The sequence below is a fragment of the Vombatus ursinus genome, unplaced genomic scaffold (assembly GCF_900497805.2).
Source record: "Vombatus ursinus unplaced genomic scaffold, bare-nosed wombat genome assembly UNPS02009573.1, whole genome shotgun sequence".
Taxonomy (NCBI): Eukaryota; Metazoa; Chordata; class Mammalia; order Diprotodontia; family Vombatidae; genus Vombatus; species Vombatus ursinus.
This window is the reverse complement of record NW_020949351.1, coordinates 28,200,350-28,221,581: the sequence shown is the minus strand read 5'-3', so window position 1 is coordinate 28,221,581 and position 21,232 is coordinate 28,200,350. Positions and strand designations below refer to the sequence as shown.

At 38.7% G+C, this 21,232-nt stretch overlaps 1 protein-coding gene across 1 annotated transcript in view; it reads left to right on the top strand.

Annotated features, from left to right (window-relative positions):
• CARMIL1 (capping protein regulator and myosin 1 linker 1) overlaps positions 1 to 21,232 on the top strand; it is a 366,062-nt gene that overhangs the window by 338,674 nt on the left and 6,156 nt on the right. The window contains 5 exon segments of the mRNA XM_027852377.1: positions 4,242 to 4,674; positions 10,575 to 10,656; positions 12,038 to 12,271; positions 14,376 to 14,516; positions 17,083 to 17,229. Coding sequence (XP_027708178.1) covers positions 4,242 to 4,674; positions 10,575 to 10,656; positions 12,038 to 12,271; positions 14,376 to 14,516; positions 17,083 to 17,229 — 1,037 coding nt within the window.

Below are 21,232 nucleotides of genomic sequence, written 5' to 3'. Positions count from 1 at the left end.
CTCCCTCCCCAAGATGGCACACAATCTGATATAGGCTATACATATACATTCCTGTTAAACATATTTTCACATTAGTCATGTTGTAAGGAAGAATTAGAACCAGTAGAAGGAACCACAAGAAAGAGGAAACGAAACAAAACAAAAGGAAAAAAAAGAGCAAATAGTATGCTTCGATCTGCATTCAAATTCCATAGTTCTTTCTCTGGATATGGATAGCATTTTCCATCATGAGACTTTTGGAGATGTCTTAGATCCTTACATTGCTGAGAAGACCTAAGTCTATCAATATCTTTACCTTTTTTTGGCTGGCTGTATGTGTTCCCCACCACCAGTCTCCACTAATGTGTCAATATGAACATGGGCTATCTCCACCATACCCCTTCTTGATTTAGCTGCATTAGTAAGGCCAAGAACTCAGGCCCATTCCTCCAAACCACACAACTCCCTAGACCCTGATGGACGGTTTTGTTGGAACAGTGTTACTAGAAGGACTGTCTTGGTGCCAGGCCATTCATAGTATATGGTAGCTTTTCATGTTCTCTTCATAAGACTGTACTCTAGTCAGTACACTAGAAACTAATGTGGATCCTTTCATTTTAATGAGTCAAGGATATTCTGAACTATGTATTCTCCCTGTCCCTCCATAATTATGGTGGGGAGGAATTTGTAAGCCATAGATTTTAGCCAAGGTGAAGTCATTATAACAAAGACTAGCAGAACCCAGTGTGAATTTAGTGTAAGAAGGAAAACTTCAGCTAATAGGCCTTAAGACTTGTATTAAAAAATAAATAAATAAATAAGGAGCCTACCACCCTTTCCTCCAGTTTCTAAGGTTTTCTGGTTTCTGAAGTTTTAGGAAGATACCCACATCAAATCCTCTTTGCTCAAAGGTTCCATGTTTTCCCCACCCCTCACCAGTGTATCTTTATATAACTTTATAGTTACATGTAACTTTATAGTTACATGACCCAGCCATGGATAAAGACATATAGGTACTATTCCTGGAAGGGCAATGACAGTTGACCTTGTGTTTGTATGTCACTTTACCTGCTTATAGGATGTATTGTCATTTAGCTTGTATAGCTTCCAACTACCCTCCTTGTCTACAGGAGCTGTAGTTATCCAAAAAAAAAATGAGTATAGCAAAAAGCCCAAGGTAGAAGTCATATTTCCCATTCTGGGTCAAAGAGTGGACTGAATAATTATAATAAAATGTTGCTGTTATATGTCATAATGCGAGGAGTTGTTAGTACCAGATATACTCTTCTAGTGTTAAGTTAGTGTGCATGTCTACATTTTACATGAAGGTGGGGTATACTGTTGAAAGATCACAGAATCACTGACTTTTAGAGTTGAAAATCTATGGCCATCTAATCAAAACTATGGCCAAAGGGAATCCCCAACGTCATTTAGCCTCTGCTTAAAAACTACCAAGGAGGGGAAACCCTATCTCTCAAGGCTGCCCATTCCATTTTTGGACAGCTCTAATTGTTAGGAAGTTTTTTCTTGACACATAGCTCAAGGATGCTCCCTCACCTACTTCAGATAACTGTCAGAGTTAAGCTGTGGCTTCCCTAAGACTTAGGTGCTGTGTTGGAAGGGCTTGGGCCAGTGGCTCACCACTGAGTTATTACGGGAAAGATGGAGCACTGATCATTGAGCCTTGTTGGGGGGACAAATAGGTGTGATTGGAGGTAGAGTTCTTCCTCCCCCAAAATACAACTCTTAAAGAGAAGGAAACATATAGATATCCCATACCTGTTGCTGAAAGTTAGACTCTTAATAGGTTGGACTGAGGATTAATGGCTGCAAATATATAGTCAAGGTTAAATGTTCCATCAGGTGTCCATATTTAGGCCTTTGTAACAGCGCATCTGTCTGTAAGTTGCTATGTCTGAGCAGAGAGGCAATAGAAAAATCATGAATGTTGGATCTAGCATTATTTCAGGTAAAGAGTATTGTCCATTCTCAGGGGCAGTTAATGGTACTTTGCCCCCTTAAGATGATGCCTCTTTGCCTACAACTTTGACTATTAGCCAGTTCTTCCTTGATCACGTAGCTCTTCCTTAGTGAGCTAATGGGAGAAGTATACAAAGGGCTGGGGCATAAAGGACAGTCCTACAGCCTTGAGGGTGCAGCACCCATGGTGATGATGTGTATGTCATTCTCCACAACAAAGTGCTTGTGTAGATCCAAGTATATCAAGTTAGAGGCTGAGTCACTAGATGTACTGTACAAAATAACTGCACTACATACTAGGGATGCAAAGACAAATTAAAAAGTAGTTCATGTTCTCAAAGAGCTTATATTCTGCTGAGAATTTGGCAGTGAGATCTCAAGGTTCACAAATACTGTGGGAGGGGATATGAGGAATGTTCAGGTATGGGAATGAGTGAAAATGGAGGTCTCACTATCTTCTTACCCAAAGGGTCAGGCAGTCCAATCCATGTATGGCCATGGTAGAATTCCATATCTGAATCAGTCATAGCAACTCATAGATTTCTTTCTCACTCACACCACCCCTCCCCCATTGTTCTTGCTAGCAAGTGGGCTTAATGAAGGCTGGATGGTCTGCCATTACTTTAGCCATAAATAAAAGCAGAACTTAAGGCTCACACATAACCAAATTAGCACAAGTAGGTCACCAGCCATGCCTTCTCTGGCTAATTAGATAGGCATTGCAACAAACCCTACAAAATTTTATTTGCTGGGGCAAAAGTATGCCCTGTTAAATCTCTGAACTAAGGTACAGAGAGAATTGGCATATTTCTAGTTACATGCCCCTACTGAAGCTAGTGAATTTGATTAAAATTATCAGTTCTTCTTGAGAGCTTAAAGGAGCCTTTCTACATTATTTAATAGAGACTAGATTTTGTGAAGAAAATAGTAGCCCTATTGGGTGGCTAGTCTCTTTAGGAGTAAAATCTGAGTCAGTGTACACCCATGGTGAATCAGGTCCATAAATGACTTAGACCAGAGTGGGGATACTGTTAAGATTCACTTGGCAAAAATGTGGAAATTATTCTTAGTGCTGTAAGGAGCTAGATCAGCTGACTTTATGATTAGCTGAGGTAAGAGCTGACTTCCTGCTGAGTGTTAAATGGCGCCATTTCCATAGGTTTTTGTTCCAGGTATGCTGCAGCTCAGAAAGGTCTCTGGGTCTCTACTCTTCTGGAGATTGTTGGGGGCAGGGGAAGGATGGGAGTTGTAGCAGGTGCAATTCTATCACAATTAATTGTAGTCATCTTCGAGAGTTAGTATAGGATTAGAGGGATTACCAGAGCTCAAGGGGTTCCCAGATGAGGAGCAGGGAAATCCCTTCCTGTGTAATAATAATAATAAATAAGATAACACCCCTTCACATGAAGTACTTAATGTTTCACAAAGACTTTCCTTACAACCACCGCAAATAAAACAACTATCATTGCGGATGAGTAAACTGAGTCTCAAAGGAGCTAATGATGTGTTGATTAGCAGAAATGGAATTTATATTTAAATTTTCTCAGTGCTCTTCGCACTACACTGTGAAATTCAAGTGAGCAGAAACCAGAAGCTGAGCTAGTTCAGGAGCTGCGATTTTTTTGGAGTTCCAAAATGTAAAAGATGATTACCAGGTGAAGGAGGAGAAATTCAAGCCAAGGAGATCCAAGTCAAATCAGGAGTCAGTGATACCAAAATGGGGGGAAAAATAAAAATAAAAAGAAAGTCAGTGAAGGATTTAAATTTTTGAGAGAATACAACAAAATGAAGGTTAGTAAGAAACAGACAAGTAGGACAGCTTTGAATATTCATTAAATATAATTCAATAATATTTAATTTGTTATATACTTAAAAGGAAAACAAGCTATATGTAATACAAGTTTATAGTTTCACATATAGTTTTCTTTCTAAAAGTTCTATTTTTCGTATGGAAATGTTCATCTTATTCAGTGTTTGAGTTCAGATTTGTTTTTTTTAATGAGCACCAAAACACATGGCTTATTGGCTCAGTTCAGACACCAATTTTCTTGGCTGGTTTAATCCCTTAATGCATCTGTACTTCAATTTAATAATCTGAAAGATGGAAGATCCTGACTGCTCCCTATTCTTCGGGTGTGCCAATCAAAATCCCCCTTTTTAAGTCCTCAGTAAAGATGCTATGTCACCAACAGCTTCAGTGTCATTGTTTTGTATTGTGCTTGTGGGGTTCTACTGTACCAGCCAAAGCAACTCGGAGTTAATGTCTTGGGTTGGATTTCTAGGAGATATTCCACAAAAGGCTCAGATTCCCATGAGTCAAATGAAGGAGGAGGGGATGAAAAGAAAAAACGGGATTCTCGGAAAAGTGGCTTTCTCAATTTAATCAAATCACGATCCAAATCTGAGCGCCCTCAAACTGTCCTGGTCACAGAAGAGCCTTCATCCCCAAAAGGGGCAGTGAAAAGCCCTGCCATGGACACATCCAAGAAGGATGTAAAGCCCACAGAACAGAACGGAAGCACAGAGCGAACGGAAGAGTTAAAAACACCGGACTCACTTGAGGATAATCAAGTGGAGGAAATTGGAAAGCTAGAGCGGAGTGACAGCAAGAGCAGCCCCCAGGGAGGGCGAAGGTATGGAGTTCAGGTGATGGGTAGTGGCCTGCTAGCAGAAATGAAAGCCAAGCAGGAAAGGAGAGCGGCTTCTGCACAAAAGGTAAGGGAAGGAGGACACCCTTTCACCTTGATTGATTTTTTTTTGACAGTAGAAGGCTGAAGGGAGAGGAAAAATACAGAAATAATCGTTAATTATGAATCCATAAACTAAAGAGCTATGCAGGCCCTTAATGCCTATTCTAGATTTTGATTGCAGACTTCTTTTAAATAAAGAAGGAGCACTGAACTGAAAAAGTCCCAAAGGTCCACAGGTATGGTCTTAATAGATCAGCAGCATGTAATATATGGGCATTTTCACAAGGGAATGTGTTTTGTCTGTGATATGAGAATCCTATTCTTTGTGGACATGCTTAAGTCCTGGGAAAAGAATCTTACAGATGTCAATCAGGCCTTCTTATGAAGATCTCAGATGGGACTTTAATGGTTATTGGAGATGGAGTGTAATGTAAGAGATGGTTGAAACCAAGCAATTATAATATCAAAGTAAAAATCTGCTTTTCAGCCATTTTGACATTTCCTCTCTGTCTTAAACATAAAAACTGCTTTGTACTCCCATGGATTTCAAAAACCAAAAAGAGAAAAAAAGAAGTTAAGGTAATTTGGTACTGGGATTAATCAAATGCCTGACCACTGAATTATTACTGTTCTTTTAAATTTTTTCTCATAATTCCCATGTTGACCAGAAAAATCTCTGAATAAAATCTACAAGTACTAAGTGTTCCAAAAAACTAGGTTAAAACAATAATTATTTCACTTCTCTTTGATGTTTTTTAGGGAGTGGGAAGAGAAGGAGATGTTCTGTCCTTTTCTCTGATTACTAAAAGTATTGAGTCCCTTTTTGGTAGTTGAGATAACTCAATCCAATGTCAGAGGTTTTGGATTTTATATTAGCAATGTCACTGACTTGAAGCTTTGGGTTTTTTATTTGTTTTGTTTTGTTTTGTTTTTGAGGGCACAGGAGGGACTGGTTTCTGCCAAAGAAGAAATTCCTTCTACTTGACTTAAAATATCAGAATAAAATAAGTATGTAGTGCAGTGGAAAGACCTTATCATCAGAAAACCTGGGTTTGCATCCCAGCTCTACCACTGAAATAATTGTATAACTGTAAAGTGTTATATACAAATTCAAGCTAGTATTATAAACTGGTACAGCTCAGTGAATAGTTCAACTAAAGTCACTCTCAAATAATCACCATGTCTCCTAAATGGTGGTGCATTCTGCAGACAATAACAGGAATGATACCACGTGTCTCCAGATCGATCAGAATTCTGAACAAATAATCCCTTGAATGCATGAGTATCCTGGGTCAGATAGCCAAGATGCTGCCTGAATTCTCATCTATTCACATACATTTCTTTAAGATAAGAAGACATTTACTGTTTTCACTCACAAGCTGCTCCTGTTTCATCACAGCCACTAATGATGAACAGCTGCACTTTGGATGGAAAAATGGCAAATGCTGGTTTTGTTTTCATATAGTTTCTGATGTGTAAATGCCTTAAAGCTACAAAATAAATATGAATTGGTATTTGTGTTTGCATAAGGCTCATACTGATGATCTCTTGGCTCCATCTAGTGTTTGCAGAACTTAATATTTAAGAGTTGGATGAACAGATGTTAAGCCATACCTATTCATAATTAAGGAAAATCTACATTAGTAATAACTAAGGAAATCTACATTAGCATATTCACCAACAACTTAAAATCAACTATTTCTAAATCTTAATATTATTGTTGTTGTCTTAAGCTGAAGACATTGGAAACTTAAAGCTGTTTTTAGATATACTAATGAAAAAAATAAGTTTCATCCTCCACTTGCATAAATATTTAATTAGGCATTATTCATACTTAAGACATATGTCTAAAAACATTAAAAAATTTTGCAGAGAACAGCACCTGTCAGTTAACTAATGATTTGAGGTACAAATTACCAGATGCTCAGTGGTTACATATCCAGTTTTAATGTTCACAATATGTGTAGAACTGTGTAAAGTGCAATGTAAGTATAAGCAATCATAAAACTTAATTTGATTCAGGGCTAAATACAATCATTATCAAGACTGAATTATCCCCCACTCTTCTAAGAATCAATCCTTAACATTTTAATAATCTTAATTCTTTGGAGAAAAATCTAGAAACGAAAACAATATGAAGGTGGATAATCATTCCAAGATCAATGTTTATATGCTTTTTTTTTTAATGTTAACTGCCTATGTGCCTTTTGTAAACTTACAATTTATAATCCTAAGACATTCGGACATGAGCATTGGGAACCAAGGGGTTAGTTAAACTCATTATGTTCTAGCTTACTTATGTTCCTGTCTACTCCATAGCTTCCTGGAAGTTCTTAAAACTCAGATTTGAAAACCTGTCATCTGAACAAGATCTTTCTCTGCAACATACTTAACCAAGGATTCATCTGGTTTCTGCTTAAAAATTTCATTAAGTGGTGACCCACTGCTTCTGGAGTCAGCCCATTCTATTTTCAGCAAGTTCTGGTTGTTTGGAAGGTCTTCCTTCCTTCAAGCCTAAATCAGCCTCTTTGAAATGTCTTCCTACTATTCCTTTTAATACCCCCTGAAGCCACATAGATCATATCTAATCCCTCTTCCAAGTGACAGTCCTTCTAACACATGAAGAGAGCTAGCTTTCACGTTCCCCTAAGTCTTTACTTTTCCACATGAAACATCCCTCTTTCCTCAAACAATCCTCGTATAGGCTGATCGCCAGACTCTTCAACATCTTGGTTGTCCTGCTCTTAATAATATCCAGCTTACCGACGTCCTTTCTAAAAATGCAAAGCCCAGAATTGACTACTATAATCCCTGAAGATGTTTATGTAAAGATGTAAAGATACCACTCAACTGCTTTTAATACGTTTCCTTTTATTGAGCTACTTCCACTGGGATTAAACCACATGCCTAGTCCTTTTGCAGTGCCTATGTACAATTTCCTGTGGGTATCGATCTGAAGTATATCATAAAGCCTTCACTAAGAGAAACAGCATAATAGATAAAGGCCTGCCTCTGATATGTGACCCTGGGTAAATCACTTAACCTCTCAGTTCTCTTGGAAATACCCTAAATCTAGGGAATATCTTACTTCAGGAATTCCCTGTACCAACGAAATCATAAACCCAGTCCCTATCACCATTAAAATTGGGTCTGTTTTAGTCTTTCATGGATTTTTCATTGAGGCAGAACAAATATTCTTGGAATTCATACCATTTGGATCTGACTGGCCTCAATTATATTTGGGGACCCAATGACATTGGCAGTTTGATAATAAATATAATAAATTAATCATAAACAGCTTATTTTTAAAAGAAAATTAGCTTGCTCTTCAAATAAAAGTGAATCTTTTGCTTACAAACAGATTTCAGAGTTAGGAATTAGTAATAACCATATGCCTTTTAGGGTCCTAGGAAGGGTTTCTCCAGGATGCTTACATTGTCAGGATGAGCCATTTGAAGGCTGAGCCTGCTGACATCTTTGGATGAGCTTATCAAAGCCTATGTGAGCATCAGGGATTGCTCTTAGCCTAACTCTCTTTCTCATTTTTGTGTCTAAGTAAGGCTATGGATCATCTTACTGGATGGGATCATTGAGAATAATTATAAAAATACAGAAATTTTGTGTCATATCTTTTCAATAATTAAAACTCTTCATGGCAGATGGGAAGAAATTGTGGGGTTTTTTTCTGTTTTTGTGCAATCCACTGGCCAGGAGATCGATTGATTCATAGGATTATTAGCTACAAGGTGATTGCTCTCTCTACACCCTCCCCCCCAACCAGTTTAAAGTAGAAGCATTCAATGCCAGTAACATGAAAGGAATTGAATTAGAAAATTTGACTTCTTCTCCATCTACTCTGGTATTTAAAAATTCTATTCCACATGCAAAGCTTTTTGTTTTTTTTTCTTAAATTTAAGCAGAATCCAAGTTCTGTCTAGCAATTTTTTGCAACCAAAAATAATAGAGGAAATGTCTTTCTTTTTCTCTATAGAGCTTCCAGGACATTCAGAACACATGATCCCAGAAAGCAGGGCCTTTTTTTCTAGCTATATATTCTTTCTGCACAGTAGAGTCTAGTGCAGAAATACTGGATTTAGCAAGAAATACTGTTGAGGCCACAAAGCCCACCTTTTCTTCAGTGAATTTTTGAACCTTTTTTTTCCATTTGGTCTATTTGGCTTTTTAAGGAGTTCTTTTCTTCAGATAAATTTTGTGACTTTTTGACAAACTGTTAATTCTCTTTTCATAATTTTCTTGCTTCATTCTCATTTCTTTTCCCAATTTTTCCTCTACCACTTTTATCTCTTGCTTTAACTTTTCCAGGCATACTTGTTGAGCTTGGGTCCAATTAGCATTTTTCTTTGAGGTTTTGGTTGTAGCTGTTTTCACATTGTAGTTTTCTTCTGAGTTTGTATCTTGGTCTTACCTGAAACTTTAGTAGCTTTTTTGGTCAAGTTCTATTTTTGTTGTTTGCTCATTTCCCCAGTGCATTTCTTGACTTTGAGTTTATGTTTGAAGTTGGACTTTGTTCACCGGGAGGTGCAGAAGTACCATCCCAAACTTCAAGCTTTTTCATGCTGCTGTTTTCAGGGCTAATTCTGGGAATTTACAAGTTTTGGGTGCTTCCAAGGTGGTGTGATATGGGAAGAGGAATGGTCACTGCTCTTCTGGTCTTCACTCAGTCTTTTACCCAGGAAGGGCCCCTGTTCCTCTGCAACTGCAAGCACTAGTACGCCTTTTGACCTTGGAACTGTGACCATGTCCCTTATACCGTCCTGTAGCTGCAAATGCTAGTGCTCCTGTCTGCCTTGGAACTGTGACCGGGTCCCCTGCTCCCCTTGTGAGCGATCACTAGTGCTATGCTGCACCCTGAAATTGTGACCCAGAACTGCAAATGGGTAGTAGAGTTTCCAACCTGTCCTAGATTTACCCAATGCCAGCAAAGGGTTTCCTGTGATTTCTTTCTGATGAATTATCTGACCCCCATTACCATCTCTGAACTGAGAACTCCCAAAGCTGCTGCCATCACTGTCACAGCTCCCACCAAGGCTGCCTCTGGTGCTGCTGCTGCTGCCTTTTGTGATTTGGGCCAGTGCCCACCCCAGGGTCACAGACCTCTCTTGCCAACCTCCTAAGTTGTTTTAGGCTGGAAAAATATCCCTGATATATCCCTGCTGCTCCAAAACTTGAGTCGAGGCGTCATTTTAAAGTTTTTTTGGAAGGGAATGTTGGGAGAGTTCACTTAGGTTACTGCCTTTGCTCCATCATCATGTTATTCCCCTCCTTCCCCCCTCACCCTCAACAAATCCCACCTTGTTTCACCTGTCACCACCAGATGTGAGGTCTCTTGGGTAGTAGAAGGTATGTAGATTTACCCACTACTGTTAACATCAAGGATCCCAAACCCCACATATTCTAAACCTATATGAGAGATAGTGTGATGTAGTAGATAAGAGATTTGGTCCCAGAATCAAGAAGATCTGGGTTTGAGTTCTGCTTCTGATATATACCAACTGACTCTGGGCAAATCATTTAACTTCTCAGTGCCCTCAAGTTCAATCTAAGAGTCTCAACTACACAACAGTTGCTGATCTGCATTGGGAGAGGGCATTTCCTCACACTAACAAAATTTCATATCAAGTCCAAAAAATTTTTTTTAAATAGATTTCACATCTTACTTTTTTTGTCTTCACAGGAATATTGCCTTGTGAGGGCACTTTTGAGAGCCAAAGTGGGACAGGTTTTTAAGAGATGTTCAAAAAGGGCAGAGAGGAATTTGGCAAAATGCTGTAGGATATCTGTTTTCTGCTCTGTGGCAAGTTGCTGAACAAGATGATTTTGTTTTGTTTTGTTTTGTTTTTTCATCTTTAACTTCACTAAGTAACTCTGTTGGGGTGGGGATGGGGGATTCTTGTATTTTTCTAGAAGCTTGGGAATGAAGCCTCTCCCCAGGATGTTTCTGCTACTGCTTTGAGCAACACAGAACGATCAGATGGGAGTGGAGCAGGTAAATTAGGCTTTCTTTTTCTTATTAGGAAGAACCTTTACCCTTATCTGTCGTGGTAAGGGCACGAAAGAACGGGTGCTAATGGTCAAAAATGCAGGACATAAGCCTTTGGGTGCTTGTGTTCCATCTTATAGCATCATAGGAAATTTCTTTTGGTCTCATAACCTCCCAACCCTTCCAAGGACCATACATCTTTCCCAATGAGCTTTGCTCTTTTTGCCTCTTCTCTGATGCAGGGATGATATTTCTTTCTGAACGTTACCTTTTTACCAGATTTTTGAGAGGTAGATTTTATTTTACTTCAATACATTTCCTCAATTCCTGTGTCATGAGTTATTTAAACAGAGCAATAACATACCTAAGATGGAAAGCATTCAAATATGATACACACTGGAAATTCAGTATTGCTATGATAATGCTGATGCTTAGTATTCCTACATCAATCAATCAAACATTTCATTAAGTACCTATTGTTTGCCAGCTTCTGTGCAAGACACTAGAGACAGAAAGGCAAAAATGAAATTGTGCCTGCCCTTATAGAGCTTACATCCTATTGTGATAATGCAATGCAAATGTTAGGATGCAGCTGTATTGGAGTTTTTGTAAAAGACTATTTCAATCTAAAGGCCTTGACTTCCAAAAAGTATGTTGAAAGATTCCTCCCACATCCCCCCATTACTTCATTCATCCCAAGATTCATAAACAGGACTACTAGTATAATATATAATATAATATATAATATATATTATATATATAATATAATGTATAATATAATTGTCCATAATGGTAATTTTTGTATTCATGAATTATTTTATTACCATAGAACAAGGGAAAAAAAGATTTTAAAATATGGTGTGCAATAAATATAATCTTAAATTTGTATAATTATTAAACAGCCTGTTAATTGAGTGAATTGATGTATGTAGAATAGCACTATCAGGAAGTCAGTTGCTTTTTGCTTTTTTTGCTTTTTGGTGAAGCAGTTGGGGTTAAGTGACTTGCTCAAGGTCACACAACTAGTAAGTGTCAAGTGTCTGAGGCCAGATTTGAACTCAGATCTTCCTGATTCCAAGGCTGGAGCTCTATCCTCTGGACCACCCAACTGCCCCCTTAGTTGCTTTTTTGTAAAGCTTTTCAGGCTTTAGAATCTGATAGAAAATAATATCCAGGATTAAAAATGACACCAAATTAGCTGCGTTGAATGGACCAAGTTTCTTACGGTAATTGTTGAAAATATCACTTCTAGATTTGATATGTAAATGTATATACAAATATGTGTATGTGTTTGGGAAAACATTACTTGACTTCAAATTCTTGACTCTATCCCACTACAACCAGTTGTTCTGGAATTTTATGTAGCATGTATCTGTTTGCTTTCTAGTACCCAAATTGCATCCAGGTCTTCCAGAGAACCGTTTTACTGCAAATAAAGGGGACTCCATTGCAATAACACCAGAGAAAAACACTAAAATAGACTCCAAGGCGGAAGTCGGTATAAGACCTCGGAGTTCTTCCAATACACCTACCAGTCCCAAACCCCTTCTTCAGTCGCCCAAACCTGCCTTGGCAGCACGACCCACAGTCCCACAAAAACCAAGAACAGCCTCTCGTCCTGGTAAGAGACTTCACTTGCCGGTGAATCAAAATATGATGGAGATATTGGTGGTTCTTATAAGCAGGAGAAACTGGAACCTCTGAGAAATGTGCATCATAGAAGTAGGTATCATGGTACAGTGGTGAAAGACATAGCATTTGGCTTCCAAGAACCTGGAGTCAGATCCTAGTTCTGCCACTTATTATAGGCAAACGACCTAACTTTTACAGGCCACGGTTTCTCCATCTGTAAAATGAGGACATTGAACATGATGGCCTCCTGAGTCCCATCCAGCTTTAAATCTGTGAGCCACACAGGCAGTAAGCATCAGAGACAGGAAGGGACCTTGGAGAATTGAATTGGTCTCTTAAATTTGATTTATTGTCTAGAAGTGTGATGACTAAATATGACTCATAGATAATATGTCCAGTGAGGGTACAAAGAGAAATCACATGAATCCTATCAGATGCCATGGAAATTACAGAGAATTCATAAAAGTATATAGCCTCGCTTCACATTAAACTTGTTCTTCTTACATTTTGTATGGCTACCATCTGTCATCATAACATGCATGCAAACGCTTGGAACAAAGTTGTGATTTGTGACTGTGCAATTCAAGAACAGGGAGAATAATTTATTTTTGTCTTAATCTCAGGTCAGTGAACACTCCACATCCAGTCTAGAATAGGTGAAGTGTCTTCAGATTGTGATGGTAGAGAAAATTTAGGACACATTAGGAGGAAGGAAACAAGCATTTATTACTCACCAGCTATGTGCCAGGCCCTTTGCTAAATACCTGACAATATTCTCATTTGATCCACACAACACCCTGGAACATAGGTGCTATTATTACACCTATTTTGTACTTGAGGAAACTGGGGCAGAAATAAGTTAAGTGACTTGCCCAAGGTCACACCGCTGGTCTGTATCTGAGGTCAGAGGTGAACTCAGATCTTCCTGACTCGAGGCTCAGTGCTCTGTTCCCCACACCACCTACTTGCGTAGAAACCAATTTGATTTATTCCTTATCTTTCCCCTATATCTTAGCCTTCTTCTCCTCGTACTACGCTGTTTCCCACATGCCCCAACAAGCAAACATCTTAAACAGGCAGAACTCTCTACCCCACTGAACAAGCAGAGTAAATATGTATGGTATTGCAAAAAATAAATTTACATGCACATATATGTGAATGTGTGTATTCATATATATGTATACATGTATATATGTATATGAGTGTGCGTGCATGCGTGTGTGTATGTGTGTGTGTGTGTGTGTGTAGCGGTTAACACAGTGAATTGTATGTTTACCAACCAATATGCAACACAGCATTTGTGTAATCTAGAAAGTACTACCATCCCATAGCCCCGCTTTCAATCTTCTACTCTTCCCTATATTTCTCTCATATACAGTAGCCAACTTGGTCAATTTTACTAAGCCGCTATAGCCCATTAATCCCTTCCAAAACCCAATGTGCAGAACCAAAATAATCACAGGTGGGAGGAAAGTGGTACATTTATGATCTCCTAGGGCAAATTCTGTTGAACATCATTAAATTTCAGCCTAGATTTACTCTATTTGTCTTCCAAATAAGTTGGAAAATTCCTCACAGTGAGAAAGTAGGATTAGTAAAGTTGCCCTGGGTTGTCCAGCATATAGAGAAGGTAGAAAAACGAGTCAGGGAGTTACTTTCTTTCACTGGTTGGTGTGCAAAGACAATCTTTTTTTTTCTCATTAAAACAGCATGATAAAATCACTGCTTTCAGGTCACTCTTATGATCATAATATTTATATAGCATCCCCATTCCTTGGATTTGACAACAAATGAAGGCAGTGGATTGTGAATGCTAGATATAAGAAATCAAACACTCTTGAACTTGAGAGCGAAAGGGAACACTTGGTCAATTTACAAATCCAGTCATGTTCCCTCTCTGAGGATGAGTCACATCTGTATCATTCTTATCTATATTGTTTGCCAGTTTTATTATGCTGAGCTGAAATGTAAAATTTGTCCCAAGCCAAAAAAAAAAACCCACTGTTTTTTACGTCATTTATCATATCACTCTGTCGCCTGACTCATGCTCTCAGATGTTGAAAAATTTGATTTGTCTGTTTATATTTCCATAGAGGATGTCCCAGATTCTCCAACTGGCCCTGGTTCTCCTAAAGTTGCTTTGCTTCCGCCTGTTCTAAAGAAAGTTCCTTCTGATAAAGAGAGAGATGGCCAAAGTAGCCCCCAGCCTACAGCAAGGTCGTTTTCCCAAGAAGGTAAGATCAGCTCTTCTCTAGGTCTACATTGCTCCGTTTTTTTCCTCTTTGACATATCAGGGTAAAGAAATCAACACTGCAATAATTAAGCTGATTTCATATGGTTTGGTTAAGTGGTAAGTTCCCTCAGTTCAATTTATGGTAATATTACAATTTCTTGGTTTTGCAAGTTCTTGCCAAGAAGCATGTGTTTTATTAATAAGTTGGAATAAGTTGGACTTAGAGTGTAGCTAGAGGAAAAAAATCTCTGGCTATTAACTGGATTCTGCGTTAGAGACCCCCTCACAGGCTCCTTCAGGGATGACCTCTAGGTAAATAATCAAATGTTAGTGAATTAATCTGAAACAACCATTTGTAGGTTTCTGGACCTCATTATTTATCAGAAAAGCCTTCACAAGATAAGATCAAACACTTTTGGTTCATAAGATAGCACACACCCAGGGTCTGAGAGTTCCTTATTGCTTCAGATCATCTTCCCAGACATGGTAGTAAAGCTCTTCTGATTCTCAGAAGTCACAGCATTCAACTATGCAGACACCCTCAGGGAGTAACTCTACTCTTTTTGCATGAGTGTTACATGCATTTGCTATTATGTAAAAGGTGTAGTGGCTTGGTGGCTTGAATGTCATCAGTCAAAGCAAAGAGAGATCACACGATCTACGTACGAGCATTCTTCTTTCTGTCTTCACTTAGAAGTGAATTTTTGTGGGTGAAAGAGGGTTAAGTTTCTTCAAGCTCCTGTGACCTCCTAGGGTTTGACAACTCACTCAGTAATAATTATTGGGCTAAAGTAAATGGTAAGGGGCAGCTAGGTGGCTCAGTGGATAGAGCACTGGCCCTGAAGTCAGGAGGACCTGAGTTCAAGTCCAGCCTCTGACCAAACACTTGACACTTACTAGCTGTGTGACCCTGGGCAAGTCACTTAACCCCAATTGCCTAAAAAAATAAAATAAAATAAAATAAAGTAAATGGTAAGAAAGTGCTTCTGATCCCTGTGGTGTGGCAGACAAACAACAAACAAAAAATAAAATAACACAAAACCTCTGCCTTCCTGAACCATACTGAATATTAAGCCATTTTGGGGGGGGGGGGGGGGGTCTGGCCTCTTTTGGATAGAGGCCATAAAAAGGAAGACTTGGCTGAAAATCAAAATCTGGAGTTTTGACAAAAATCATCTGACTAATGAGCTTCAAAGAGAGCAATGTAAGCCATTTGCACCCTTTATTTAGTATAATTCACACTCCATGCAAGAGAAACTCCTAGAGTGTTGGCAAGGGGACAATGACCTTGCCCACTTAATGGCATTTACAAACAACCTTTTCCTCTTCCTTTGAAAAAAAAAATTCTTTCCTCTTTCCTTTTTTTCTCCCCACTTTCTATAATTGCTTGCTCTAAAACTGTATGTGGCCAACTTTGAGAACCTCCAAAAAATAAATGGAAAATCTTGGTGCAGAGGAGGTGGGGCAAAATGGCCCTTTGTTCTAGGACAATTAAAACTTTGAAGTAAGTAAAAGTTGGAAGTTTAGTTGGTTTTTTTTTTCAATGACTAAGATCTTTTAAATAACCTCAGTAACCAAAGGAGAGGCTACCCTCCCTCAGATGTCTGAATAAATGAAATAAAGGATGCCATGAGCATGGCCTTGCCTAGTTTGAAATGTTCTTGTTTCTTTTCCAGAAAAGTGGGAAATAGAGTGAATTGCTTCTAATGCATTTCAGGGGAGCTGGAGTAGGTGTTTGGATCTTTTCCCAGCAGCTATTAGGATCAGGTGGTGTCCTTTTTTAGGGGTACATAAAATCTTATTTTTGAGGCTGTATGGTGGGGGTGGTGAAGGTCAGCTGTGCAATTCACTGTTTTCCAGTCAGAATTTCAAAAAAGGCAAGTCACAGTGATTCAGATGCCCTTTGAGCTTGAAGTATAGTACAGTGAGAAAAGATGGAGTTCAAAAATAGATTTTAACCGTAGGCATATCAAAAGTAGTGAAACTTTCATTTAAAGGTTTCACAAATGCTCATTATCAGATTTTCAGCTAGGGTTACCTGGGAAGTAGAGTTACTTGTGAATAAACACTGCCTATTGCATTAGAAAAAAATTCCTAATCATTCTGTTTCAAATTTTTTTATGCTTTCTTCATGCCAATTACTCCGTTTTCCTTGTTCTGTGCTTTCCTTTGGATTAGCATGCCCAACTAATTTCTGAAACAGGTAAATCACTGCAATTATTCCTGATTATTCCATAGTGAATGTGTTTTATTTATTTTTTATCCATTGCAGAATCAAAATGGAAATAGGATGCACTTTATAAGATTTTTGTTTTGTTTTGTAAGTAACTTCTGGGGGCAATCTCAAAGCACACCTCATTTTGCACTACATTTCCATAATGTTGGCTGTTGAATTCTGTAAATAACAGCGGATATGCCCAGGACTGAAACTATCTGAATAGATGGCCTGTTTCCCTTGAATCATGATAAGTGGGGTGGATAAAATGATTTAAAATTTTTTTTAACATTAGCTTCCACACGTGGGTTTATTTGACAAGGGGGTAAAATGAATCCCTTTTCCCCAGTAGAACAAACAGGAGATTATAACAAAAGAGATTCAGACCATGACAATGACAAGTTCACCAGTGGAGGAAAAAGATCTTCAAAACTGTACTCCACCACTGCGGAAGAGGAAGTGAATGCAGTTGGGCACAGGAAGTCACAGCCAACAAATGGTTAGAACCTTCAATTTTCATCTTTCATGGAATCAATGCTTAAGAACTGGCACTAAGATTCACATTTAGCTGCAAGGCAGTTCATTGTGCTCCATTCCAAGGGGTGAGTTTGGTAAATTATTCAGATAAAAGTAAGTATCCTTAGTACAGAAACACATTGCCTTCTTCCATTTTAACGTATGACCCCCAAAACAATGCTTAGAAAAGAGTGGTAAAAAAAAATCTGAAGTTGGTAATGTCAACCAGAGTGCTCACAGAGTAGTGGGTTTTACTGTGGGGAAGGAATGACTTATTGCTTGGCATCCAGTCTTCTTTTCAGATGTATTTGTTATTTTTAAATGTATTCTCCTTGCTCTTTTCCTTTCTGCTCTCATTCTTCTTGGCAAAGCTGTGAAGTGACTGGGCCAGGGCCAAGGGCATTGAATTTAGAGTTCACTGACAGCATTTGCAGCCTTCTGGCCTCATGAAAACAACAGAGCCAAGGTACCTAGTTAATAAGAATAATTAGTTAAAATAGGAAGCTACCAGATGGGCTGGAGGGAGTTCTTCCATCTCCCTCTGCCTTCAAGTAATGACCTCTCCAAAAGTGAGTCTTACACCAAAGCCTTTGTCTCCCATATGTAGACCATGTCCTCTATCCAAATGAAGGTGTACTTTGTGCTTCAGCTGCAAAGACCCCCACTTACTGTAATTTTCTTTTTAGATGTGTTCAGAGAGTCTTACTATAAAACTAAGCTTGAGTCTCAGGAGCCATAGGGTTTTAAAGTTGTAAGGGACCTTAGAAATTATCTCTTTAGACCCTTGTACTTTATTGAGGTCTATATAGGTAAAGTAACTTGTCTAAGTTCACAAAGGTAGCAAGTAGAAGAGGCAGATTTTGAGCCTGACTCCTCTGACTCTAAATCTAGGTCTCTTTCCAAAGACAACAGCTAGGTAGTGCAGTGGATAGAGTAATCCATTTGGAGTCAGGAAGCCCTGATTTCAAATCCTACCTCAGACGCGTCTTAGCTGTGTGACTCTGGGCAAGTCACTTAACTTCCATATGGCTCACTTTCCTCATCTGTAAAATGGGGATAGTAATCACACCCACCTCCTCGGGTTGTTGTGAAGAGCCAACAAAAAGTGCTTTGTGAACCTTAATGCGCTATATGTATATTTTTTTTTTTTGCAATTGAGGTTAAGTGACTTGCCCAGGGTTCTTAATGCGCTATATAAATGCTAGCTATTATCACTATAACATAGCGTACTGTAAACTTTGAGAATAGTGGTATAACATAAGCTCTTTAGAAGAAAGGGATGACAAAAACCCAGTAAATAGTAATAGATCTAGTAATGCCATGCATATTAGTCTGGATAGGACTTTTCTTTGACTAGTAAAATGGAGGGGAAACCCCAATTAGATTTCTCTCTCTTTGGGGACATTGTTTGCTCTTTAAAGTTCCTTCTGCATGGTGTCCTGGAATATTCAGTGTAAATAAAAGTCATCAAAAGGCTAGAGGAAGGAAAGATTTCTATGTAGATTTTAGTCTCTGATTGTAAAGTTTAGAGAAGTCCTTTATTATATGACTTTTTGAGGGAGATGAATACATTTGTTCACAGTTTGGGATATGGGAAAGGAAATGTCCTTTCTCACTTGTTGCTGTTTCTCATAAATATGGCTTGGAAAATTAATGGCTGCCCCTTTTAAAGAAGGTTTTAGTTTCCTAGAGAACAAAGAGAGAAAAACAAATGTTCCTATGTTTGTTCATGTTTGAGCTTTCTTCAGAGGGCTCCAGATCATGAAATGAAATGAGTGTTTGCCTTCCTTTACAAAGACCATTTGGTCATTACAAATAGGCACTTCAAATTTGGTCATCTCACAGGATGTCCTGTGGGACTGCTGCCCCACCACCATGTCTCTGATCTTTTTTTCTAGGATGGTGATAGATTTGCAGTGAACTTATCCACTGCTGTGCCTGGTCTCCCAGCTGACCTGTGGCACATATTCATAAGACATCTGATAGGAGTTAGAGAAACCATCTGGACCCAAAAATCACTGTGAAATAATCACATGATAGTAGAGACTTCAACCATGGACTTGTTAACACTGTTTATTCAACAAGCATTTATTAAGCTTCTATGTGACATGTACTGTGCTAGTTATTAAGTATCTATGTGACATGTACCGTGTTATTTACCAGGGATATAAAGGTAAAATCAAAGACTGGTTTCCCCTTGGAAACACAGTTTCAAAATATCCAATAAGCCAAAAGTTAAAGAAGGCTTTGCCCCTCCAAGAGGAAAAAGCAAGCCTTATAACCTTAATTCTTCTAATTCTAATAGTGTCTGTGTCCAAAGGTAGCCCTTTTCTATGTGAGAAAACAGATAACTATAATTATAACTTTTCTGTCTACCAGATCCTTTTTATTTTTAACCTTACTCTCTAAATCACCTAAGAGTCACAAAGGGACATCTAAGAACAAGGGGCTTTTCTGAAATGGCAAAAATCATATTTGTGGAATGTACTTATAGAATCAGTATCTGTACAAAATGTAAGTAAATTTTGGACATTTGCATTGAAATTCCTGAATTAGCTTTGTTTACGGTCCTATTTATACAAAATGGATGACACAATTTTTGACAGTTCAGCGTCTGTGATGAAATGAATGCACTTATGACCCTTTCACTTGCATTCTTTCTCTAAGGAATGAATCAAGGTACTTTATAAAACTGAAAAGTAGTGGCCCTTCCATCATTCAGAACATCATTCCAGAGGTCACCTAGTTATGTTTTTGTTTGGGAGATGAAATGGTGAACATAAAGATGGGACTAGACTAGAATCAGGGAACAGTGTACTTGGAGTAGGGAAGATGTTCTTTATAAAATATCATGCACTGTTTGGTATGTTCATTGATTTAATCACGATTTATTTATAATTCGTTTTTAGAATTCAAATTCTCTCGGGTAGTTTCTACTAATGTCCAGTCACTCAAGGTCTCAACCTCCAGATCATCCTTGACGCTTCCTTCTCCCACACCCCCAACCCACGTACCCAGACAATTACCAAGCAGTACTGATTGATGCTCCACGTCTTCTGCATCCTTCCATTCCCTTGCCCCCTCCAGCACCTACCCTCCACCCCCAGTTCTTCTCCACACATAGCCATCACCGTAGTTTGGGCTGTCCTGTCTGGACTTGTGCAGTAGCCTCCCAATTGGCCAACCTGCCTCAAGGCTCACCCTCCCTCACACTCTACCTTCCACTTTCCTGCCAAAGTGATATTTCCAACAAACAGTCTGACCATGACCACTACAGGAGCTGCCTCTTGTATTAAATGCAAATTACTCTGGCATTTAAAGCCCTTGACAGCTTGCCTCCAGCCTACCTTTCAAAGCCTATTATATATTATTTCCCTTCATGCACTCTTTGATCCAGCTAACCTCACCTCCTTCCTGCTCCTCAATGTGCCATCCCATGGCCTATCTCTTGTGTTTTTGCATATGCCTCACCTACTATCTCTCCTTTCCTCCATCTTTTAGAAGCCCTAGCTTCCTTCTAAGTGCCATTTCCTATACAAGGTCTTTCCTGAACTTCCCCAGCTACTAATGCATTCCCTTCTGTAACATTTCATTTTTATCTGTATCCTTAGGAGCTAGCATTGTACCTGGCACATAGTAGGCATTTAATAAAGGCTTACCTGATTGGTTGTTGTCTAATTCTGACATGGAGGTGCCTCTGGGATCTTAAGGCTATGCCATTGGAGGTCAAGTATCAGTCTTCAAGTATGGGCCTATTCATAGGCTATGTATCATTTGCCCCAAGTCTAGTATAGTTAAAATTGACTGAGGTGGACCACCTGATTCACCTGCCCCATGAACAACACATTAAGGCAATCTAGGAAGATATGATGCCGTTACAATATACAGTAAATTGGTGAAGAGAGTACTCATATTCACTCAAATGAATTAGGAATCTTTTGAAGTAATGAAGCTTAAGATCATTTGAAATTGGGTCACCTTATGGA